The sequence below is a fragment of the Talpa occidentalis genome, unplaced genomic scaffold (genome assembly GCF_014898055.3).
Source record: "Talpa occidentalis isolate TD23 unplaced genomic scaffold, MPIMG_talOcc4v2.1 talOcc4.7, whole genome shotgun sequence".
Taxonomy (NCBI): Eukaryota; Metazoa; Chordata; class Mammalia; order Eulipotyphla; family Talpidae; genus Talpa; species Talpa occidentalis.
In genome coordinates this window covers 92,085,876-92,109,178 of record NW_023605083.1, presented here as the reverse complement: position 1 = coordinate 92,109,178, position 23,303 = coordinate 92,085,876, and the positions used below count along the sequence as shown (strand labels likewise).

The 23,303-nt window shown below is 55.7% G+C and overlaps 2 protein-coding genes across 6 annotated transcripts; both read left to right on the top strand.

Moving 5' to 3' along the window:
* The first annotated feature begins 1,623 nt into the window (after positions 1-1,623).
* On the top strand, positions 1,624-13,351 carry VAMP2 (vesicle associated membrane protein 2). Of its 3 annotated transcripts, none has more exons than XM_037494230.2 (5): positions 1,624-1,724; positions 2,247-2,367; positions 2,860-3,018; positions 3,113-3,164; positions 3,774-7,520. In XM_037494230.2, coding segments are annotated over exons 1-5 (351 nt in total). In that variant the 5' UTR covers positions 1,624-1,722; the 3' UTR covers positions 3,791-7,520. The 3 variants fall into 3 exon arrangements, with proteins under 3 accessions (XP_037350127.1, XP_054544797.1, XP_054544798.1); XM_054688822.1 differs by lacking the exon at positions 3,774-7,520 and adding an exon at positions 13,206-13,351 and having other exon boundaries at positions 1,654-1,724; XM_054688823.1 differs by having other exon boundaries at positions 1,654-1,724; positions 4,623-7,520.
* On the top strand, positions 13,348-23,170 carry PER1 (period circadian regulator 1). Of its 3 annotated transcripts, none has more exons than XM_037492220.2 (22): positions 13,348-13,622; positions 13,734-13,832; positions 13,928-14,082; positions 14,178-14,299; positions 14,391-14,592; positions 14,737-14,788; positions 14,930-15,072; positions 15,461-15,539; positions 15,617-15,723; positions 15,891-16,044; positions 16,133-16,241; positions 16,329-16,460; positions 16,690-16,795; positions 16,883-17,054; positions 17,144-17,274; positions 17,485-17,661; positions 18,264-18,497; positions 19,332-19,939; positions 20,389-20,575; positions 20,783-20,972; positions 21,302-21,452; positions 21,823-23,170. In XM_037492220.2, the coding sequence occupies exons 1-22, from the start codon at positions 13,348-13,350 to the stop codon at positions 22,090-22,092; spliced, it is 3,855 nt and encodes a 1,284-aa protein (XP_037348117.1). In that variant the 3' UTR covers positions 22,093-23,170. The 3 variants fall into 3 exon arrangements, with proteins under 3 accessions (XP_037348117.1, XP_054544795.1, XP_054544796.1); XM_054688820.1 differs by having other exon boundaries at positions 18,264-18,506; XM_054688821.1 differs by lacking the exon at positions 17,485-17,661 and having other exon boundaries at positions 18,264-18,506.
* The last annotated feature ends 133 nt before the right edge of the window (positions 23,171-23,303 follow it).

Genomic DNA, 23,303 nt, shown 5'->3' with positions numbered 1-23,303 from the left:
TCTAGCTAGGAAGTAGTCTCAGGGCCAAAAGAGTTAGCACCCCACAGATGGATCTAAGATTCTCATGGAAACCACTGTTTCGTCCTTTTCACACAGGCTGAGCCGACAGGCATTCTGTGTCAGTGCACAAAGACCAGGGAAGTGACTGCTCCTCAGGGAAGGGAACTGAGAGCATCTTATCTTAGATGTGCTGAGTCCCCACACCCAACACAGCTCCCTGCTCTCTCACCTCCCCCAGACAGCTGGGAAATGACACCTCTGGTGACAGAGCCTGTCCCCCAGCTTCTGCTGGGAGGGGATGGGGCACTGCATGGGGGAGGTTCTCACACCCAGAGGCCTTGGGAAGCCTGAGTGTGGGAGGGAAGAAGCTGGGTCCTGTTTGTGTCAGAGACCAATGCTACCATCAGCCCCTCCCTCCTGCTAGGGAAGCAGTGGCACCCCCCACTGAAGGGCTATTAGGCTTCCCCTAAAGCACCTCTGTCTTTACTCTTGAGGCCTTCTTGGACTCACTCCACCTAATGGACATCTCACCTGGTCCCATCTTCTCCAGGAGGTGTCTGGCCTGCTAAGAATGAGCTGAGTGGATGTGTATAGTTGAGTCTGTTTAGAGACCAAAAAGGAGACCAGTGAGGGACAGGAGGAGCCATTTCCTACCGTGTTCCAGAGTAAGTCATTTAACAATTATATATTTAGTGCCTACATATGTAATATATTTTGGGTCCAAAGTAAGGACAGGAACGGTCCAAGGTGACATCTATGAGGTTAATCCTCAAGTAAAATAGTAACAAGTAACCTGGGTACAGTAGGTGCTGTCCTTGCCTACTGTCCTAAAAAAAAAAAAAAAAAAAAAGCCAGTCCTTTCAGCCCAGGCCCTGCACCCCGGACCAAAGGTTGAGCCCTCTGCAGCTGCCAAGTACTGCTGCCCAGGCCAGCTTTCTGTCCTTCTCCCCGGGGTCCTCAGCTTGCCCTACCTTATTCGGGTCTCATTCTGGCTTGACAAGTACCCCTGGACCGAACTCCAGCTTGTGAGGAGGGGCAGCTTTCACTGAGTTGAGGGGAGGGGAGAGCCTGCCTCATCTCTCTCTCTCATACTCTCCTACTCCTACCCAGATGACCAGGGCCCCCAGAGCTCCTCTGAGACCTCCATCTGCGGGGTGGTGGGTTGGGGCCCATATCCTGCCACTCCCCCACAGCTGCAGAGTTGCTGCATTGCCCAGGGGTTCTGCATTTACCCCTTCTGATTTCCCACCCCCATCCCAAGGGCGTCGGGACCTGCGCGCAGGTGGAGTCCCTGAGCTGAGTGCGCACGGATTCACAGGTTTCACGGGTGAGGGAGGACATATCTTGGGGTAAGAGGCAGGTGGGAGAGGCATGGGGGCGGCCGTGAGGGCTGCGGTCAGGCACGGGTGGCAGTGCGCGTGAGGAAGCCGCAGCAGTCAGGCCGCGGACTCAGGAGAGCCGCGGGAAGCGCGGGGGCACCGAGCCGACAGACCGCAGCGCAGCCGAGCGAGACCCCGGCCCGGCCTCGCCCCGCCCCCGCGGCCCGGCTCCCGACGACTCGCCCGCGGAGCCCCGCCCCCTCCCGCAGTGCCCGGATGTGGGTGACGTGCGGCCGCCATCTTCCCGTCCCGGGCAGCCAGCGCCAGTCGGAGCCAGCGCGAGCCGCCGCCGCCGCCGCTGCCATCACTGTCGCTGCCAAGTCCTCCGCCCGCTTCCCCCGCCATGTGAGTCGGCCACCTGCGTTCGTACCGCATTTCCCGGCGCTGGCCGCGGCCCATGGGACTGGGTCCCGGGAGTGCGCGGGGTTTGGCCCGCGCCCCCCCGCGCTCCCCGCGCCCGGAGGCCAGGCCGGCGCCCGTGACTTCGCGCCGGCGGCCGGAGAGCTCCGCTTCCCGCGCTGGACGCGCGGGCGGTGACCCGGGGGCGAGCCGACCCGACGTGTGCCCGCCCCGCCCCTGTCATTGCTGCCGCTAGTCATTTTGGGTGGACCCGGCACTGTGTCAGTGAGGTCGCTCTCATTTGACAGTAGGGGAAACTGAGGCCCGGAGGGGGGAGGGGGACTTCACTCAAGGTCACGCAGCTTCTGAGTGGTGAGGCCGGGCGGAATCCAGGCTTCCCATCCCATCGGGTGGCCTTCCTCCCGGGAAGGGAGGGAGGGACGGATGGATGGACAGGCGGATGGGCGGAGCCCTGGCTGCTGGACCCGAGGCTTCTGCCTTAGGTCTTAATCTGCCCCTTCCCCTCAGGTCGGCTACCGCTGCCACCGCCCCCCCTGCCGCTCCGGCTGGGGAGGGAGGTCCCCCTGCACCCCCTCCAAACCTCACCAGTAACAGGAGGCTGCAGCAGACCCAGGCCCAAGTGGATGAGGTGAGTGTGTGTCTGTGTGTGTGTGTGTGTGGGGGGGGTGGGGGCGGTATTAAAGACAGTGGGAAGGAACCTGAGGTTTGGCAAACTGGTCTGGGGTGGGGGGTCTTTCTTGGGTGGGCAGTGAGGGCAGTTCACGTTAATAAGTTCTGGGTCAAAGACACACCATGTCACCATGCCCCTTCCCTGTCAGTGGGCATTCTAGTGTTAGTCAGCCTGGCTGGCCTGGGGTCTTTCGCCCTGGACAGGTGTGCACTGGTGAGGACAGGCTGCTTGAAGCTCAATAAAAAGAGGGTGCTGCTATGACACCTGACATGTCTGTCAGCATACCTTAGATATGTGCTCCTTGTGTGTCCCCTGGTGTGCTAGGCATGTTCTGTGTGTGTCCTTGGCATGTTAGCCTGGCAGCATCAGCGTGTTCCCTGTGTGGGCCCATGTTGGAGAGTGCCCTTGTTGAGGGGGTCCTTGGTACACCCTTGTTGGCCTCTCCTCCAGGTGGTGGATATCATGAGGGTGAACGTGGACAAGGTCCTGGAACGGGACCAGAAGCTGTCGGAGCTGGATGACCGTGCGGATGCACTCCAGGCGGGGGCCTCCCAATTTGAAACAAGTGCAGCCAAGCTCAAGCGCAAATACTGGTGGAAAAACCTCAAGGTAAGGGTGGAAGCAAATGAGAAGGCTGGTAGGCGTGCTGGTGGGTGAATGGGTATCTTGGTTAGTCTCATTGACCCTCCCCTCTCTCTTCTAGATGATGATCATCTTAGGAGTGATTTGCGCCATCATCCTCATCATCATCATCGGTGAGTAAGGCAGGAGTGGCTAGTGCCCTTTTCCTGGAGAGGTTTCCCCTGTTAATTCTGGATTTTGAAGGTCATTAACTTAGTTTTTACTATTCAGGAAAAAGCATATATCTGCCCATGGCATATCTGATTCATTTAGAGCCCAAAACTTTGATGTTGTTTAGCCTGCACTTTGCCTGGTTCTGGGCAATTTCTGTTAAGATTTTGGAAACAGGAAAAGTAGTAAATCCCCACTACTCCCTTGAGCATCCTTACAACTTGAGACCCCAGTTTGGGAACCATGGAATTGGGGAGTGGGAAAGCAGGAAAGGCCTACAGGCTTGAGAAATGGCCAGGAAACCAACCAGCCTATTGTTTGAGAGCTTGTGTTTCAGAGGGCCAGAGGATTAGGGGGTCTGTCACCCCATTTAGATACCATGGAGTTGAAGAGAAATGGGAACCCACCTGTCCAGGCCCCTTGCTTTACAGATGGAGAACCTGAGGCTGAGAGGGGAAGGGATGCCAGCCTACTGGGGAGTGGGGAGGATGGGAGCAGGGCCAGGCCTGATACACTGCTTTCTCTCTTCTCTCTTTCTCCCCGCTCCCTCTTCCTTCTTTCCCTCTCTACAGTTTACTTCAGCTCTTAAATCCCTGAGGAGCCTGCCCTGCCCAGAGAAGGGCCTCTCCCCCATCCCCAGCCGCTCCTCCACCTCTCAGCCATATCTTCCAGCCCCCCTCCCGTGGATCCGTGTGTGTGTGTCCCCGTGTGTGTGCCCCCCCTGTAAATAGCCAGCTGTTATTTATACATATATAATATTATATATATTTGGTCTGTTTGTAGTTTTATTACTAGAAGATTTTTCCGGTTGTCCTTAACACCCCTTCCTGAAATTCCCATCACCTCCTTTCTCTTTTCCTCCTCCCCTTTCCCTCTTTCCCTGACCAGTCCCAAGTTCCTTCATTTGCATCTGCTATGCAATAGTCCCTCTTCCTCTCCTTCCCTTGGATTTAACTGATCCTTCCTCTCACCCTGACCTTCCCCATGCCCTTGTCCCTCCCCTTCTACAAAAAACAAAAAGCAACTGTCCAGGCTTCCCTAGGTGCATCTTCTTTGCATCACTGGGAGGCTCTGAGACTCACCCCACTTGGTCCTAAGAATCCCAAGTTCTTCTGGGAGCTTCCAGCATGTTAATTAGCATTCATTTGCATTTTGACATCTCTTGATTTCTTTCTTTTTTATTCCATCACTCTTCATTTTTGGACTCATGTTTCTTTTTTACTTAAGAGTTACTATCCATTGGTCCTTGTATCACACTTTCATTTGCATGACATTACTTGCAGGTGGTGGGGAGCCTGGGCTTTTGGGGAGTCAGGCTGTTCTGGCCCCCAGAAACTCCCCCTCCTACCTTCTCTAGTCCAGTTTGCCTCCCCTACCCCCATTTTCCAAACCTATTGTCCTCTCCTCTTCCTCCCCCCCAGCTGGTGTGTAAGTGTCTTGGAGTTCAGTGTGTTATGATGGACCAATAATTCTGCCACTTGGAGTCTCCCCACATTCCAGCTCCCCAGTTTTCATGTGGGGCACTCAACTGACATTCCCATGGGGTCTCCCTCCCTCCCATCTGCCTGATCTGCCTCCGCCTCCTCCCACCAGGAGAGTTGGGGGTTGGCCACAATCTGATCTCTTGGGAGAGGTGGCTACCAGTGTGTGGGGGGTCATCACTGCCTTGGGGAGGAATGGGGCAGGGCAGAGAATCCCCCCAATTCCTGCCTGAAATCTCCTCTGGCCCCACCCCTGCTGGGAATTGAACTGAAAATCCTCCTCCCCAATTTGGGGGGTGTTGCCCCCATCACTGCCCAGCTCCTCTGACTGCCCCCCTGAATTCAGGGTGGGGGTACTAGTCACTGCCAATGTGTGTATGGGACTTGCTGGAAGATGGGGATTCTTGCCCCTCTCCAGGGCGGCTAAGCTGTCTCCTTAGGTGAAGTGATAGAGGAAGGGTATGTATTTTTCGATGGCACAATTTTAGGGGTCTGAGGGTGCAATCCCTTAACCTGCCACTGGAGGGGATCCCCCAAATTTCTTCCCCCCACACTCAAGGTTTCTGTGTGGAGGGGGAGCAGGGAGATCTAAGCTGTAGTGTGAAAGGGTAGGGAGAGATGCTGGGGGTGGGGGTGCTGTGTTCTAGACCCCCCATTTTATCCCAGTGTCCCCTGCCCCCCCTTCCCTCACCCCATGCCCCCAATTCTGTGGCGCATCCAGATTGTGAAAATGTACAATAAATGTGTAATGAGTAATAAAGGTGGTGTCTCTTCTTAAGCAGTGGGGAGGGTATTGAATTTGCAAGTGTAACTGAAAGGTTGAGAAGATACATTGGGAAGGGCCTGCACTTTGCAGGAGGACCTGACCTTGGGCATGGCAAAGTGTGATTCCCAAAGTGGCCACAATGGGGCAGCAGGAGTTTATAATGGGAAATGTTGGCCATCCTTGTGTCTCAGCCAGATGAACCTAATGTCTGGACTTCCCCAGCTTTTCCCTCTCCTTTGGGGCCATGCTTCTGTTGTTTTATTCCTTTCTACCCCTAGACTTAGTTCCTAGATGCTCTGCAGCTGCTCCCGTGATCATTTAATCCCATCCTGAAGTAGATGACCAGTTTGTGTGAACTATCTCTTCCCAGTTGTGGCTAGCACAGCGCCAAAGTCCAGAAAAATATATCACTGAAAGAATCAACTCTGGGGAGATACAGCTGAGTAGTGTGGAACTGACTAGAGATGGCCTGGTATCCAGGCATTCTGCACTCTGTGATGTCTAACAGGTGACTCTAGACCCTATGCTGAACTCCCTTAACCTCCGGGTCCCATGGTGCTCCTACCTGCACCCTAGCATTCTGGTCCCCAGGCACTTCAACAGTGAGTGGAGCATGAAGGGAAAGCTCTGAAGAGTTGATCTCTCTGGGTGCAGTATGGGATTCAGGAGTATAGGAAACCTGGATAGTGTTTTCTAAACTCAGCGGCTCCTATGGCCTCCAAGGTGTTTTTTTTTTTTTTTTAATTTTTTAAAGATTTATATTTATTTATGCATACAAGAACTGGGATATAGGTGGGTGAGGGGATTTACCAGAGACAGTGGGAATCAGAACAGGCAGATTTTACTGAAATACACTGCTAAGGGGAGCAGTAGGCGAGACAGGAAGGTCTGCTGTGCCATGTGGGTCAGCTCCCTGCCTGGAATTGAACACATGCTGCAGTGGCTGGCGATAGCTTCATAGCGCTGAGACAGTGCTGCACCATCGGAAGGGCCCATGGTGGTGGTGATGGTGGTGTTTTGTTTGTTTTAAAAAATAGGTTTTCAGGTCCCTTCCCAGGAGGTTCTAATTCAACAGCTTTGGGGACCCAGGTGATTTTTTCTTTTTTTTTTAAGATTGATTTATTTATGCACACAAGAGCTGGGATACAGGTCAGAGATGCCAGGGGTGAGAGGATTCACCAGAGACACAGAGTGGGGAACAGAACAGGCAGATTGACTGAAGTACACTGCTGAGAGGAGCAGTGGGCGAGTCAGGAGAGGTCTGCTGTGCCATGTGGATTGCTCCCTGGCTGGCTGGGGATCGAACTCGTGCTACAGATTGCCTCGTAGTGCGGTGCTTAACCCCTTGCACCACCAAAGAGGCCCCCAGGTGATTCTTTACACAGTCATAATATCCACCATTTATTAAGGGTTTACTATATTCCAGACAGTACTCAGGGCTTTTCTGCACTAAATGTACTGAATACAGGTTTAGGCTTTCTATATGCACCAGGACCTCTTTATAGTTTCAGGGACCTGGGATCAAATCTTGACCCCGTTACTTACTAGTGTGTTAATTCGGACAGATTATGTAACTTTCTGGATCTAGTCATTTGTGAGGCGGTGGGTAGTAAATTAGGTGGCCTCCCCGTTCGTGAGAAAACAAAACAATCAGGAGGTGGCTGTTACCTTCCTCGTCATTATCTGCACGCAGCATTGAGTTCTTCACCCAATTATCACAGTCCAGCGTCAGGGACCCAGGACCAGAGTCCCAGGGCGGAGGGTGCTCTTGGTTCCCCCCTGCCGTTCTCTCCCGTCGGCTGTAACGCGCCCGCCCTAACGCCACGGCAGCTCGAATTTGCGCCTGCGTCCAGGTCACACTTGCTGCGCCTGCGCAAGCTGCGCAGTCTTGGGTAACAGTGTCGTCAAGGAAAATCCCCAGCTTCTAGGTAAACAAGTTGCCGCGTGAGACCGCCGGCACGTGTACCCTACAGCTCCGAGCCCCCAGCCTATGAGAAAGTTTGGAGGGCTGGACCGGCATTTGCTTCACGGATGTAGGCCGGTCGGCGGATGTTCCCACAGCCAATGAGAACGTCGGCAGTGGGCGGGGGCGTGGCCTTATGTCAGATTGCCTATCAGCGCTCCAGGGCGGCCCCCCCGCAAGTGGCTCTGCCGCGGCCGGCTGTCGAGCGGACCAATGAGGAGATGATGGCAGTCTGCAGCGCCAATGGCGGCGGTGCTGAGGCCCGGCGGCGGCACGCGGCGCGGGGCATGGGTCGGCGCCCTTAGGCCAATAAGCTTGAGGGGCGTGGCGACCCCAGCGGTGGGAGGGCCTCAAGGAGCGAGTCCGAGTTACTGAGGTCTGGGAGCGAAGACATTGTGGAGTCTGTGTGCTTGTTGGGTGGTGAGTGCTCTCGGGTCGGGGGAGATAAGCGGCGGCCGGTCTGGGTTTTTTGGAATGGTGTGTCCTGTTAGGAGGGGTGTTAATTCAGTGGTGGTGCGAGGGCGGGCCTGGCGAATGCGTGATCTCCGCGGCGAAAGCTTTGGTGTTGTGGGAAAGAGACTGAGCTAAGCTCTGGAGTTATGAGGGGCGAAAGTCACTGACATCAGATCCCTTGCCTCCCCAGGGTACCTGCAAACCTATCTGGCTTGTGGGGGGAAGAGCTTTCCAAGCCCAGAACTATCTGAGGCAGCTGACACCCAGGTAGAGGGGTGAGACCTCTGAGAGCTGGTGGGGGTTGTTCCAGTGTGTGTCTACTGTTTGGGCAGGTGCCTTAAGCACTTGAAAAAGGCAGGTGTTCTGAGACTGGAAGGGAGGCCCTGGTAGGGCAGGTGGGAGGATATCAAAGGGTTGACATGATGATTAGAGAAAGGGTGATGTGATGATTTGTGTTACCCTGATCTAGTCACATAGCAACTCTGAATGTCTTTCTCATGTGTAAAATTGTGTGTGTGTGTTGGGGGGGGAGAAGTTGTGCTTAGAACCATTCTTGGGAGTAAAGTTGGGGTAGCAACCCGTTAGGTCCTGAAAGGGAGGTGCCAGTTGTGCAGATTGACTGTGCACGTGCCTTCCTGATCCCCTGGAGGTGAGGGAGGCAACAACAGGGAGCTCTGGTATCTGTACAACCAACCAGGTGTGTGGTCAAGTGACCTGGGGTGAGAACGGTGAGGAAGTGGGGTTCCTAGGAAATCAGTGGGGCTGGTGGCTGCTATGATGATTTGAAGAACTTTGTAAAAACTGAGGCTGTGATGATTCAAAGTGTGTGGGGAGTGTAAACTGAAGGGCTTCACATTGGGCCCAATGGTGAGAGAGGAGGGCTGGGATGGAATTTGGTTCCTGACACAATAGCTCCCATATTTGACAGACCCAGGGTCCTCAGTCCTTGGCAACAACTCACAGGTTCCTGGGTAAGGGTAAGAAGCCAGAAGGACAGGCCATTGTCAGAGCTCAGATTTTAACCCTAGGCTCCAATTTGTTAACAGCTAAGAACATACATAGTATGAGGCAATTTAGCCCAGTTTAGTAACTCTGAACCTTAGTGCTTTCTTGTGGAATGGGGATAATACCCACCTCACAGGGTTGTCCTGGAATTAATAAGATGATGTATGTAACATACTTAGCACAATGCCTGGATCATGCTTTAATTTTTTTTTTTAGCTAAAAAATGGCTACGGAGTCACCAATACAACAGTGACAAAGTGAGAGATTTATGTGAATGTTGTGGTTGGGCACTATCCTCACATTCTTGAGTTTTTCTCCCAAGTTTTGGTGAGTCCCCTCCCTATTTCCCTCTTCCTGGTTCTTCTGGTCTTCAGGCACCAGACAAACCCCTCATTCCTCCCTTTTATACTTTCTTGGATTCAGGCCCCGGGCTTGCATGGCCCGTTGCTCTGCCCCAGTTGAATTTCCACATCTTACACCCATTCTCCTCCCGGCCCCTCCTCCCTCTCGCTGCTGCCATAGTAGCAGATTCAGTTCCGAAGGGAACCTCTGGGAGAGAGCAAAGGTGTGAATTCTCTCATAGAGCCTGGGGCTCCAACTTCCCCACCCTGGCTCTTTGGTACCTGGCCAGCAAACGTGTAATTTGGGAGAGGGGGACAGCCAGTTCCTGGCGCTGTGGGAGCAAACTGAGGGGACGGCAGATGCAAGTATCTAGAAGAGGTTTGGGGGTGGAGGAGGAGAAGGACCTCCTAATCATCTATCATCTATCCAGGAATCCCTGACTCTGGGACAGGACGGCAGTTGTTGGATTGGGGGAGGAGTCCGGTCTGGGTGCTTATACTGGGCCACCAGCCAAAAGAACATGATGTTCCCAAGTGCGCTGGCCGCCGCCCTCTCGGCCTGGCTGCCTCCCAAACCGCTGCCTCTCCAGCCTCCCTGCCCCACATTCCCCGGCTGCCTTGCTCCGCCCCCGTGCTCCGCTTTGACGTCACGGCCGACTCCCGCCCCCTCTTTTTCATTGACGGCAGCAGGGCCTAGTTACTGTGGGGACGTGAGGCCGGACAACCAGGGGCCTCAGGAGCAGGTGGGGGGCTGTTGGAGCGTTGAAACCTTTTGTCTATGCGAAAAGGTAGATGTAGAGGTGGAGGTGGGAGAGCATGGACTGCCTATGTCAGGAGAGATGACATCCAAATCCCTCAGGAGAGCTGGGGAAGAAAAAATAAATGTTTCCAGAGAAGGGGCGTGAGACAGTGGGTGGATGTGGGGGGGGGGAGAGGCGGGGCAGTGATGAAGTGTGTGTGGGGGGGCATTTTCAAGGAGAGGAGACTGAGAATACAGGCTCCTGAATCCTTTCTTTCCCGTGTTTTCTTGTTTTGGCTTCCTGGGTTGTTTTATAACCTCCTCGTGTCCCAGCTTTTCAGTAGAACCCCGCCCCCTTCACTTCCACCATGGGGAACACCATTGTTAAGGAAAGCTTAGGCCATGTGACAGTGAGGGGTGTGCACCCACAGCCGATTATGTCAGCATCAGCTTGCGGACCTCTTCACTTGACACACACGTTTCTAGGGAACCCTAATAGGAACTACTCACCACAATGCTGGATGTGTGTGTTGGGGGGAGGGGGGCAGTGGGAGAGCTGGCAGTTGTCAATGTAACTGCAAATCTCCTGGCCCAGCCTGACACTTTGTCCCCCGAAATTAGGCCCCTGTTCTTTTTAGGACCTAGTGTTCTGCTCCCCCGCTCTAAAAAATATTATAACTTCCAGCCTGTTTGCCATTGCTCCACCCATCTTCTATTTTCCCTATTAATAACAAAATTACCATGTATATTGATCACTTGCCATGAGTCGGATCTGTTCTCCGGTTTGGGGAGTACAGTGAAGAAGATAAGGTCCTTGGCTCTTTTCCTAGTGTGGTGGGGCTCTGAAGCCTACACCTTTCTCTGTGTAGGGTACAGTGGCCTCTTCTCTCACCCATCACCTTTGTTTCCTTGAAGCCCTGGCTTCCTGGCCTTCACTTTTGGGGTATTCAAAAGTGTGGGTGGTTGCATCCTCAGAAGAGAAGCACTAGTCACCGCATAGGCTTCCAGGAGAGCTATCTTCTGATTAGCTTCAGAAGCACCTGCCATTGTTTCCCTTCACAGTCCCTATTGGCTCTGGCTGCCTTTTCTATTGTTTGCAACCTTCCCCTCCACCTCTCCACTCCCATTACACGTGGACTCTCAATTGCTCTTCTCCTGTCTGTACACAGGATTTGAAGTGTCATAGGAAGGGATTAGATAAAACAGCTTTATTATAACAAGGCTGGGGAGGAAAACCCAAGCTATGTTTCTCTCTGTCCCCCTCCTTCCAAGTGCCAACCATTTCATCTAGTTTGACCCACCTCCCAGTCTTTCCCCCACCTCTGACAAGGCCAAGGTGTCCTGTTCTGCAAGACTGGTCATTTCAGGAAGTAGACAACTCTTAAGCTAACTGGGTGGCCCAGGCATTTTCCCTGGAGGGGCAGCTTGCCTCCTTTCCCCTCCACTAGTCACTGTGCAAGGCGTCCTGCACCCATTGGCTGGGCGGTGGCGTCTGGGGCCCTTCAGTCCAGCGCCAGCACCCAGATCCACGTGCGCCCGTGTGTGTGACACAGCCCTGACCTCAGTGGGGGCCAGTAGCCAATCAGGCGCCAGGACGAGATCCCCAGCCAATCCGGGGCGGGGCCTGCGGCTCCGTCGGCAGTAGGCCAATGAGGGACAGTGCCTGGCATTATGCAACCCGCCTCCTGGCCCCGCGGAGCTTCCACTCGGCTGCGGGCTGCAACGGAGGTGGGCAAGCGGCCGGAGGGCGTTCGCGCGGCCAGGTAGGCATTTCCGCCGCCACCTTGGGGCGGTCTCCGGCTCGGAGCCGGAACGCCACCACTTGCAGCCAGATGGGACGCTTTCGGCCCGGGCGCTCAGATGACACCAATAATTTGCCTTTCTCGCCGCTGTCCACCCCCTTCCTGCCCCCCGGGACGTAGGTGTTTCACGCCACCCTGCACCCGTGTCCAAACTCCTGACCCGCTTACTTTACCTCCAGCTTCGCTTCCGGCTTCAGCTATTCCGGCTCCACACCCGACCCTCAGCAAGCATGCCCCCCGCCTCCTTTCTCGTCACTCGGGACCCCAGGTTTTCGCTACGGCACCAGGACCCCTCCAGGCTTTCCGAGCTCTCCGCGATTCCCCCCTTCAATCCCTGGCCCCGCGCCGGTCGTGATGTCAGCCCTGTTCGGGCTGGAACATCCCGTTCCCGGCGCTAGTTCCTGCTGTTGGCCACAGCCTTCCCTTTTCTCCTGGCGCTCAAAAATGCTCGGGGGTTGGGGGTGTGGTTGGATGGGGAGTGAGGGAAGAACAGTCAGCGGGCTGTTGTATATCCCTGCTCGGAGCCGAGGCTGTCTGCCTTGGAAGGGGGTAAGGTGGGGGTGACTAGAAAACTGGAGAACCGAAGAGAGAATTCCTGGGTCGTTGACAATGGCAGGTGCCGGCTTCGTTTCTGATGGTCGGGAGAGGTGTAGAGGCTAGAGAAGGAAAGGCTGTGTCAGTGACAAGAATGACCGGGACCGGTTTAAAACCAGGCGAGGGCAGGGGGCGGGGGGGGGGGTGGTTGCTCGGAGGGCGGTGGCGGTTGCTTGTTGCCCTGGGTAGCAAGGCCATCCCTGGAACTAACTCTGAGGCCGCCCCTCCCGTTGGCCCCCGGGTCGTCCGGGACTGGGGATGTATTAGAGGTGGGTGACCACTGGCCGTACCCGCCGGTGTGGGAGTGGGTCGTTCCCGCTTCCGCTGGGAAATGGGGGAGGGGTCGGGCCTCCCGCCCTCCTATGGTCCCTCCAGCAACCGCTGAGCTCAGCTGCTGACGTCGGTTTCCCCGGCGACCGCAGCGGCGGCGGAAGCGCGTGGTGGGGCCATGCGAGTCTATGCGCATGTGCAGCGGGGGTGGCTCCGCCCCCGGATAAAATTAGCCTGCAGGCCTAAATATAGGAGGTGGCAAGCTCACCCCCTGCTCTGAGGCTTTGGAGTCCCAGGCAGAGTGGGGACTTGATGGGAATTGGAGGATGGAATGGGCCCAGTCTTGGGCCCACAGTTGTAGTTCTAATTCACTGCTCAGGGTGTGCTTACCCAGGCCGTGCTGGCTGGGGATGCCGGGTAAGCCCCAAGAGAGACAGCCCCTCTCACAGAACTTACCTTAGCTTCCTCTTGGAAGCCGGCAGTTCAGGAGTGTGGGGGCAGGCCGGGGAGGGTTTGAGTGAAGTCAGAATATACTGTGAAATTAATAGTCCACCTTTCTCCAAATTCTCCTTCTTGGTCACCCTTTCCAGGTACCCGCTGTGATCGAACTTCTCAATCCTCAGAGGCTTGGGTCTCCCAACTTATTTCCTCAGCCCGGCCTCCTGGCCCCCTTGTGCATCCGTGGTGGCCTCTCCACCTTCCCTGTTCTCCTGCTCTTCTCATGGCCCAGATATGAGTGGCTCCCTTGAAGGGGGCGATGGGGGAGGAGACCTCAGGACAGGGGAATCCTTTTGTCCTGGAGGGACCCCATCCCCTGGGCCTCCACAGCATAGGCCTTGTCCAGGCTCCAGCTTGGCTGATGACACGGATGCCAATAGCAATGGCTCAAGTGGCAATGAGTCCAACGGGCCAGAGTCTAGGGGTGCATCTCAACGGAGTTCACATAGTTCCTCCTCTGGCAATGGCAAGGACTCAGCACTGCTGGAGACCACCGAGAGCAGTAAAAGGTGTGTATGCTGCAGAGTCTGGGAGTAATCTTGTGAGTGGGTTGAGATAAGAGATGGGCCCTATGCTGCAGGCCACTTTCCCTCATCTTGGGCCTATTGCTTCTCCTATAGCACAAACTCTCAGAGCCCATCCCCACCCAGCAGTTCCATTGCCTACAGCCTCCTGAGTGCCAGCTCAGAGCAGGACAACCCATCTACCAGTGGCTGCAGGTTTGTGATGTGAGGGCTGGGTGAAAGGATTTTGGTGCTTGGACTATATTCTGAGGCTAATGCCTATACCCCCGACTTCCCTGTGGGCTCTGCAGCAGTGAACAGTCAGCCCGGGCAAGGACTCAGAAGGAGCTCATGACAGCACTGCGGGAGCTCAAGCTTCGACTGCCACCAGAGCGCCGGGGCAAGGGCCGCTCTGGGACCCTGGCCACACTACAGTATGCACTGGCTTGTGTCAAGCAGGTGCAAGGTGAGTGGTACTCTCTGGGAAGACAATGGTCAGGGCTTGGGTTACTGTGGTGACGCAGCCTCATCACTGAATGTCCTGTTCTCCTCACCCTTCAGCCAACCAGGAATACTACCAACAGTGGAGCCTGGAAGAGGGAGAGTCTTGTGCCATGGACATGTCCACCTACACTCTGGAGGAGCTGGAGCACATCACATCTGAGTACACACTTCGCAACCAGGTCAGCCGTAGCCCCCCTTCTCCCCCCCACGTATCTCCTTCCCTACTCCCACAGCTCCTGAATCTGCTCTTATACTCACCCTCCTGCCCAGGATACCTTCTCCGTGGCTGTCTCCTTCCTGACAGGCCGCATCGTCTACATTTCGGAGCAGGCAGGTATCCTGCTGCGCTGCAAGCGGGATGTGTTCCGGGGTGCCCGCTTCTCAGAGCTCCTGGCTCCCCAGGATGTGGGAGTTTTCTATGGTTCCACTGCCCCATCCCGCCTGCCCACCTGGGGCACTGGGGCCTCTGCAGGTGAGGACCTCACATGCTTGAGGGGAGGGATGAGCAGTTCCAGGAAACTCATGCCTTTGAGGGGCCAGGGAACCCAAGCTTTTCCTTGCTGCATGTAGGAAGGAGTAGGAAGGTGTACTTAACCACTCTCCTGGTTTATTATAGGTTCAGGCCTTAAGGATTTCACTCAAGAGAAGTCTGTTTTCTGCCGTATCAGGTAGATGGGGGAGGCTGGAGCAAACTCTTCCCATCTTCCACATTACCCTCCTTTCTTTTCTATGTGGGCTGTGACCTTGAGGTGGAAGGTTGGGTGATCCTTCATTGGTAGTAACTAATGCTGTTCTCTTTGCCTTGCTAGAGGAGGTCCTGACCGGGATCCAGGACCTCGGTACCAGCCTTTCCGACTAACCCCATATGTCACCAGGATCCGGGTCTCAGATGGAGCTCCCGCGCAGCCATGCTGCCTGCTCATTGCAGAGCGCATCCACTCGGGTTATGAAGGTGGGTAGGCCTGAAGCCTGGGCTGAAGCCTGGAGGGGGAGGATGTGTGGTTCCTCTAGGCTGGGACTTAGGCATGACTAGTCTGTGGGGCATGATGTAGTCCCTCAGAATTTTGAACAGAAGAAAGTATTAGATAAAATCTCAGACATCTTTAGAGGTAGTGTTGGGTAACATCCCTGAGCTAGGAGGGAACCAAGAAAGTGCCTTGGTTCTTAGTTCCATTATTGGTAGGAGGCAGGAAAATGGTATAGAGCTTCTTTGTGGGCCAGAGGGCCCAGGGCAGAGTTGTGGGAGAATTGTTAGCCAACCTGGGCCTCAGACAGCATGAAGGAACGAGGAGGTGGTTCATTCTGGATGAAACCCAGTGGCCACATTTTTTGTGCCTCAGCTCCTCGAATCCCCCCGGACAAGAGAATCTTCACTACCCGACACACACCAAGCTGCCTCTTCCAGGATGTGGATGAAAGGTGAGGTCAGAACTTGGAGGGAACTGGGGTGGCCAGGACTGATGCCCTGGCCACTCTGATGCCTCAACCCATTTCAGGGCTGCCCCACTGCTGGGCTATCTCCCCCAGGACCTCTTGGGGGCCCCAGTGCTCCTGTTCCTGCATCCCGAAGACCGGCCCCTCATGCTAGCCATCCACAAGAAGAGTGAGTTTCTCTCATCTTGCTTTCCTACTGTCTCCAGAGCTTCTGAATGACTGCCCTTGTGGTTGAGTCTCTCAGTACCTTGGTCTTCTGGATCTCCAGTGGGAGGTCCTGCCTCTACTTAGCTCTCCCTCCTCCTGACTCCCCACCTAATTTCCCATTCTCATTAGTCCTACAGCTGGCTGGCCAGCCCTTTGACCATTCCCCTATCCGATTCTGTGCTCGTAATGGGGAGTACGTCACCATGGACACCAGTTGGGCTGGCTTTGTGCACCCATGGAGCCGCAAGGTGGCCTTTGTGTTGGGCCGCCATAAAGTACGCACGTAAGTGGGCTTTGTCCCAGAGCTGGCACTGGGATTGTGGGGCCCTGTGGGAAGGGCAGGGCTCAACTCACTCTTCCCTACCCCATAGGGCACCCTTGAACGAGGATGTGTTTACTCCTCCAACCCCCAGCCCAGCTTTGTCCCTGGACCCAGATATCCAAGAGCTCTCTGAGCAGATCCATCGACTGCTGTTACAGGTGAGACTTTGAGAGGAGGGAGCTTGGCATCTGAGGAAGGGGTGGGGAACTGGACTGTCCCCTAACCTGTGCTTCTCCTTGCCTCAGCCTGTGCACAGCCCGAGCACCACAGGGCTCTGTGGGGTTGGCCCGGTGACATCCCCAGGCCCTCTTCTCAGTCCCGGCTCCTCCAGTGATAGCAATGGGGGAGATGCTGAGGGGCCTGGGCCTCCTGCCCCGGTGAGTATCTGTCTCCATTTCACCCCTCTTGTCTTCCGTTCCCCTGTCCTTGGAATCAGCATTACCAATCCCAGGGGACTTTGCCTCTGCCCCTTTTCCTTGTCCTCCTTATCATTCCCTGCTCTCATCATAGCCTTCATGCTTTCCCACCAGTACCTTCTTATTGCACTGTACTCTGAGCCCCTGATGCTGGTCAGGCCCTCCATTGCTACCCTGCTCTATCCCATAGGTGACCTTCCAGCAGATCTGTAAGGACGTCCATTTGGTGAAGCACCGGGGGCAGCAGGTTTTTATTGAGTCCAGGGCCAGGCCTCTGTCACAGTCACGTCTCCCTGGTGAGTTGATGTGGACAAGGAATGACACCTGGAGGTCCACTGACTTCACCCCCAACCCACAGGAACTTTTCTGTCCTTGGCATCCAGCTACAGGCACATTCAAAGCCAAGACCCTTCCCTGCCAGTCCTCAGACCCAGAGCTGGAGGTGGCTTCTGCTTCAATACAGGCCCCACTAGCCTTAGCCCCTGAGGACACTGAGAGGAAAGAAGCCTCTAGTTGCTCCTACCAACAGATCAATTGCCTGGACAGCATCCTCAGGTAGGACCAGCCTGACATCTTCCCCCCTTTTGGACCCTGATCCTCACCCACTGCAGACCCTTCCCTCATGTGCTCTGGTGCACTGCCAGGTACCTGGAGAGCTGCAACATTCCCAGCACGACCAAGCGTAAATGTGCCTCCTCCTCCTCCTGCACCGCCTCCTCAGCCTCTGATGACGACAAGCAGAGGACAGATCCAGTCCCTGTGGGGGCCAAGAAAGGTAAAGACCTAGTGCACATTCTGAAGTCACTGTGGCCTTGTGTCTCCGCACTTCTGCCTGTGGGACCCTGTCTTGCTCTGCCCTGCCTCTCCCAGCCTCCAGTCCTCGGCCCCTCCCTGCCTTCATTCCCCTTCCCTCTTACCTGAGGTTTCTTCTCCTCACTTCCTGCTGAGGGCAAGAGTGGTAACTCAGAGCCGTCTCTCCGCACAGATCCATCGGCAGTGCTGTCTGGGGAGGGGGCCGCCCCTCAGAAGGAGCCCGTGGTGGGAGGCACCCTGAGCCCGCTTGCCCTGGCCAATAAGGCGGAGAGCGTGGTGTCCGTCACCAGTCAGTGTAGCTTCAGCTCTACCATCGTCCATGTGGGAGACAAGAAGCCCCCGGAGTCGGGTATGGGCGTGGAGTGAGGGGACAATGCCTGGGCTCTACTTGATGCCCCAGCCGGAGCTCTCTCCACCTGCCTTTTTCCTTCCCCTCCCACCCCTAATGGAGAGAAGGCGACCCTTCTAGCTGGAGCTGTTCTGCCCCCACCAGCCTTTGCTGCTTTGCCTTTCCCCCATCCTGCTTCCTGTGTTCTTAATGTCAGTTCACACACAAACTTTGGGGGTGGGGTGGGGGTTCAACATTGAAGTGCTAACAATGAGCGTGTGAAGCCAGCAACTATTGAAACCGCTGAAGGGTCTTTGGGCATTAACCTGAAAAGTGTGCGGGAAAGCCAGGGAGTGGGCTTTCCTTCCAATGAGAGTCAAGGAGAATCTTCTAGGGAAGTGCTCTTGGTGGGGGCTGAGTATACTCTCTCATTCTGGGACCGCTTTGCGTGGAGAAGAGGGTCCAGGGCTAGTCCTTTGGAAGGTGACCAAGAAATGCATACGGGCCCCAGGTTTGGCTGTCAGAGCCGGGGTTGGTTAAGCTGTTGGACAGAGTGGGTGTGATGTGCATGTGTTAACCCCTGAGGTGATTCCCTTGACATTTTCCCATCTCACCTTTCTTAGACATCATCATGATGGAGGACTTGCCTGGCCTGACTCAGGGCCCAGCCCCCAGCCCAGCCCCCAGCCCTATGGTACCCCCTGATCCGGCCCCAGATGCCTACCGCCCAGTGGGCCTGACCAAGGCAGTGCTGTCCCTGCACACACAGAAGGAGGAACAGGCCTTCCTCAGCCGCTTCCGTGACCTTGGCAGGCTGCGTGGACCCGACGGCTCCTCCACGGCTCCCTCTGCCCCTGGTGAGAGAGGTAGCCACCCTGGGCTTCCCTTAGCCTAACCCTCTGCCTGGTCTAGGGCCAGACTGTCAGGGAGGAAGGGGGCTCTTAAGGGGGATGTTCCTGCTCCAGGGACCCAGACTGGTGCTGTCTCCTCCACCAGCATGTTGCCTGAGTGGGGCCCTGGCTGGCCTCTCCCTGCTAGCTCCGGTTCCTAGGTTCAACCAGAGGAGGGCGGCCTTGGGGGGCTGGCACTGAGACAGGCAGGGGTACTGCTTCAGGTAAGCTGATCCAGGCCCAACCTAAGGGCAGGGACAGGAAGTATGTGTGGGGGTGGGGGCTTCAGCGGCAGAGGGTAGCAATCCAGGTACCTGAGGGAGGTGCCCCTGCAGGTGGACATGCACAGGACTCAGGATTTGGCTTTTCCTGCCCACCTCTTCACTCCATTGCAAGCTAGGCAGAGTGTGGCCTTGACTGGCAGGAGGAGCTCCCAGGCTGGCAGTGCCTGCAGGATTTTGGCAGATGAACCAGAGCTGCCTGCCCATTCATCCATGGACCCACCAGCCTCCTCCCATCTGTCAGCGTGCCTGTCTTCTGCACACCCCCAGCTCAACCCTTCATGTAACCTTTCCTTTCCCTGGCTCAATAAATCCTCCTGTCCTTGCCTCCTCTGATTCTTCCCTGAAGATTTCTCTGCCTCCCCATAGGACAGTCCCCTCTGTTCTCTGTGGGCCAGGAAACCAAACTTTGCCTGGGCCTTTGCCTGCCTTCTCTCTGGTCAGTTTCAGGGTAGTGAGGGTGGCAGGAGCACTAACCTCCAGGTAGATGCCCTCGATAACCCTGGTCTCTTCCCCACAGGCTGCCACCATGGCCCTGCACCCCTTGGCCGCCGACACCACTGCCGATCCAAAGTCAAGCGCTCACGCCACCACCAGGCCCCTCGGAATGAAGCCCCGTGCTATGTCTCCCACCCCTCGCCTGTGCCACCCTCTGCCCCCTGGCCTCCACCACCAGCCACTACTCCATTCCCAGCTGTGGTCCAGCCCTACCCACTCCCAGTGTTCTCTCGAGGAAGCCCCCAGCCTCTTCCCCCTGCCCCCACATCAGTGCCCCCTACAGCTTTCCCTGCCCCCTTGGTGACCCCTATGGTAGCTTTGGTGCTCCCTAACTATCTATTCCCAACCCCATCCAGCTATCCGTATGGGGTAGCCCAGACCTCCGCAGAGGGACCTCCTACCCCTGCCTCCCACTCCCCTTCTCCACCCCTGCCCCCACTGCCCCCCAGCCCTCCCCACTGCCCAGACTCTCCACTATTCAACTCAAGGTGTAGCTCCCCACTCCAACTTAATCTGCTGCAGCTTGAGGAACCCCCCCGAGTTGAAGGGGGTGCTGTTGCAGGGGGCCCTGGGAGCAGTTCTGGGCCACCGCCTCCCAGTGAGGAGGCTGCTGAGCCGGAGGCCAGACTGGTGAGCCCTGACCCCCCTGCATCCTCCTGTCAGCCCCTGCCCTTGCCCCCCTTCTCCCTTGCTCTCTCACTTTGCGCTTCTTCTGCCCTTGCCTGCACAGTGCCTTGGTCTCCTGCAGAGGGTGTTGTGGGGTGGGAGACCCCAGCTGAATTTCTGAATGAGGCCGAAATGGGCTGCCTCTTCTGTAATGTAGGGACAGTCCTGTCTGTCTGACAGGTGGCGAGGACATCCCAATAACTTCTGAGAGCACATCTGCCACTTGGAAAGGGTCCAGCATCACGTCCTTAGCTCTTCACCAGCTTCTCTCATCCTGGTCCCTCTGTCATGGACTGGAAACAGAGACCACTTGGGTTGGCTGTGCTCCCACCGCCCCCTCCAGTGGAAGCAGTTGAAGGGAAGCCTAGGTGGTGATCTTTTAACCCCTCCCTATCTTCCTCCCCCTCTTCCAGGTGGAGGTAAATGAATCCTCCAATCAGGATGCACTTTCGGGCTCCAGTGACCTGCTAGAGTTGCTGCTGCAGGAGGACTCTCGCTCTGGCACAGGCTCTGCTGCCTCAGGCTCCTTGGGCTCTGGATTGGGCTCTGGGTCTGGTTCAGGATCCAATGAGGGTGGCAGCACCTCAGCCAGCATCACACGTAAGTCTCCACCCTCCAAGACCTCCAAGTGTAGGAAAATATGGGGGTGATGAGAGGCCAGGTCCCTCCTTAGCTGAGCAGCCTGAACCCATGGCCTGCTTCCTAAGGCCACTGGACTGCACATGTGGTCTTGAGGGAGGCCTTGTGAGGCCCTGGGGGGTGAGAGTGACAGCTTCCCTGATTCTTGGCAATTCTCCCATCTCATAGGCAGCAGTCAGAGCAGCCACACAAGCAAGTACTTTGGCAGCATTGACTCTTCTGAGGCTGAGGCTGGGGCTGCCCAGGCCAGGACTGAGCCTGGGGATCAGGTCATTAAGTATGTGCTCCAGGACCCCATCTGGCTGCTCATGGCCAATGCTGACCAGCATGTCATGATGACCTACCAGGTGCCCTCCAGGTGAGGAGTTTTAGAGGTTTCCTCCTCCCTTTCAGCAGGGTGGGAGGGTAGGCCACCCTGAATGCCTAGCTAACTTGGGGTTTTCTTTTCTGGGACTGAGTGTAGCCTGGGCTTCCTATCCTATCTCTTGCCCCTTGGAGCTCTGTGATTAGTTTTCTTCAGGCTGAGGGCAACTTTCCTGATGTGGGAAGCCCTGAACTTCCAGAACACTGATTCAGGGGAGGGGCATGAGTCAGTGGCTGGGGAATTGTGATAGAGAAAGAATGCCAGCCTGGTGGTCCCTGGCTTCAGCTCCCAGACTCTGCCTTCTGAACCCTTTCCCTGGGCAGGGACATGGCCTCTGTGCTGAAGCAGGACCGAGAGCGACTCCGAGCCATGCAGAAGCAGCAACCTCGGTTCTCAGAGGACCAGCGGAGAGAACTGGGTGCTGTGCACTCTTGGGTTCGGAAAGGCCAGCTACCTCGGGCCTTTGATGTCATGGTAAGAGAAAGTCTGGCCCCGGGGGGAGAAGAAAGAACTGAGCTCAAGTTGAAGGGATAGAATCTAAGGGCTGAACCTCGGTATCCTTGGATCATTCTTTCAGTTAGCTGCTGGGCCATATAACGTTAAACCTTGTGAGTTTTTACAGAGTTGAGTTTATCCTATGATAATGTACGTTGTGACCCATAGTGGGGTTCAGAGATAGGGTACAGTGTGTTTTCTAACCTTGTTTGCCCCATGTGCTGTGTGAACTAGTGTTTCTTGGGGCTATATTTTGGAATGTACTTTGGGGCTAGAGGACATGGCGGTGAGGTGGCAGGTCACCAGTGAGAACCATGCCTGACTTACTCATCCCCTCTCTCCCTCCCAGGCCTGTGTGGACTGTGGTAGTAGCACCCAAGACCCTGGCCACGCTGATGACCCACTCTTCTCAGAGCTGGATGGACTGGAGCTGGAGCCCATGGAGGAGGGTGGAGGCGAGGGTGGGGGTACTGGCGGTGAGGGTGAGGGGGGAGATGAGTCCCAGGCCCAAGCTGGGGTCATGGTTTCAAGCACTCAGGACCTGGCCATGGAGGAGGAAGAACAAGGTGGGAACTCATCCAGTCCAGCCTTATCTGCCACAAAAAAAGGCACCAGCTAAACTGTATTTGGGGGCCACCTCTGGGAGTGCATGAGAAGCTTCCTTCTTCCCATGTCCCAACTCTCAGATTCAGATGTGGCTGGACCAACCAATAGAAAACTGCCCCAGCTTATCCCACTGTCGGGGGCCGGACCCCCATCATCAGCTGGGGATAAAGGGGTTGCCTCTGGTCTTTTAGGGAGCAGAGGGTGGAACTCTTCAGTTCAACTCAGAGCAGCCTCACCTCCCACCCCTGGTGAAGTCCTTCTTTCTCTTGGACAAGGTTGCAGACAAGCTGCTGAAGTGGTCTTTCCAAATCCCAGCTGAGCCCAAGTCTGGGTAGGAGGGTTGGGACTACACTTATTTATTGGGGGAAACAGCTCTTCTCCCTCCAGACGGGAGAAGGGTCTGAGGCCCAAGCAGGACCCAGCAGTCCGAACCCCTAGCTGCTCCAGGGTGGGGGACGTTGGTGGACCATGGAGTCCCTGGTGCTGCCCCTCAGGTGGGACCCAGGTGTTCTCAGCTGTACCCTCTACCGATGGCATTTGTGTTTTTGATATTGTGTCTGTTGTTATTTTTTAATACAAAAAAACAAACAAACCGACTTTGTGGAATGAAGTTTGAAGGTTGGGGTTGGCTGAAGGGGGAGCTCTTTCTGGGGAGATGTGATCCCACTTCCAGAAAGATGGTCATGAAAGTGGGCGGTTTCCTCCCTTGACTACCCCCATCCTTTATCCCCCAACACCCTTTCCAGCTGAAGGGCCTTGCTGAGCCTGCTTGATCTCCACCAGACTCAAACCCTGCTCTCACCTCTAACCTTCCCTCAGCTGGTGTGCCTGGAAAAGGGACACCCATTCAAAGAGCATTTGTCAAAGGGCAAGCAAGTTTTAGCAGGATCATGGGCGCCAGAAGCAGGGTAAGGGGATCCCACTTACCAGGGTGCTGCTCTGAAGCAGGTGAGGATATCTAGCTTTTTGGTCACTATAAGGGAGTCGGTCCTTCAGTAGGTCAGTCTAGATGGCCAAGGGACAGGGAGTTGTGGACCGCTCATGGTCGACTTGACCCTCGAAGGTGTGGGACAGGGAGACGCCGAGTGTTAACGTTCAGGCTCAGAGCCCGTAAAGGGCGCGAAGAACCTAGAAAGAAAGGAATGCTTCATTGAACACTCGTGGTAACTATTTATCATTGCTCACCGGCGTTCGCTGACGCTGATCTATCCATAGCCACGTTGG

Bases quoted from the DNA above. Each gene is read 5' to 3' on its own strand.
- VAMP2 (XM_054688822.1), top strand. The intron at 2,368-2,859 runs GTGAGTGTGTGT...CCTCTCCTCCAG, and splicing joins CCCAGGCCCAAGTGGATGAG to GTGGTGGATATCATGAGGGT. The intron at 3,019-3,112 runs GTAAGGGTGGAA...TCTCTCTTCTAG, and splicing joins ACTGGTGGAAAAACCTCAAG to ATGATGATCATCTTAGGAGT.
- PER1 (XM_054688820.1), top strand. From the start codon at position 13,348: ATGAGTGGCTCCCTTGAAGGGGGCGATGGGGGAGGAGACCTCAGGACA. The intron at 14,789-14,929 runs GTAGATGGGGGA...TTGCCTTGCTAG, and splicing joins TCTGTTTTCTGCCGTATCAG to AGGAGGTCCTGACCGGGATC. The intron at 21,453-21,822 runs GTAAGAGAAAGT...TCTCCCTCCCAG, and splicing joins CTCGGGCCTTTGATGTCATG to GCCTGTGTGGACTGTGGTAG.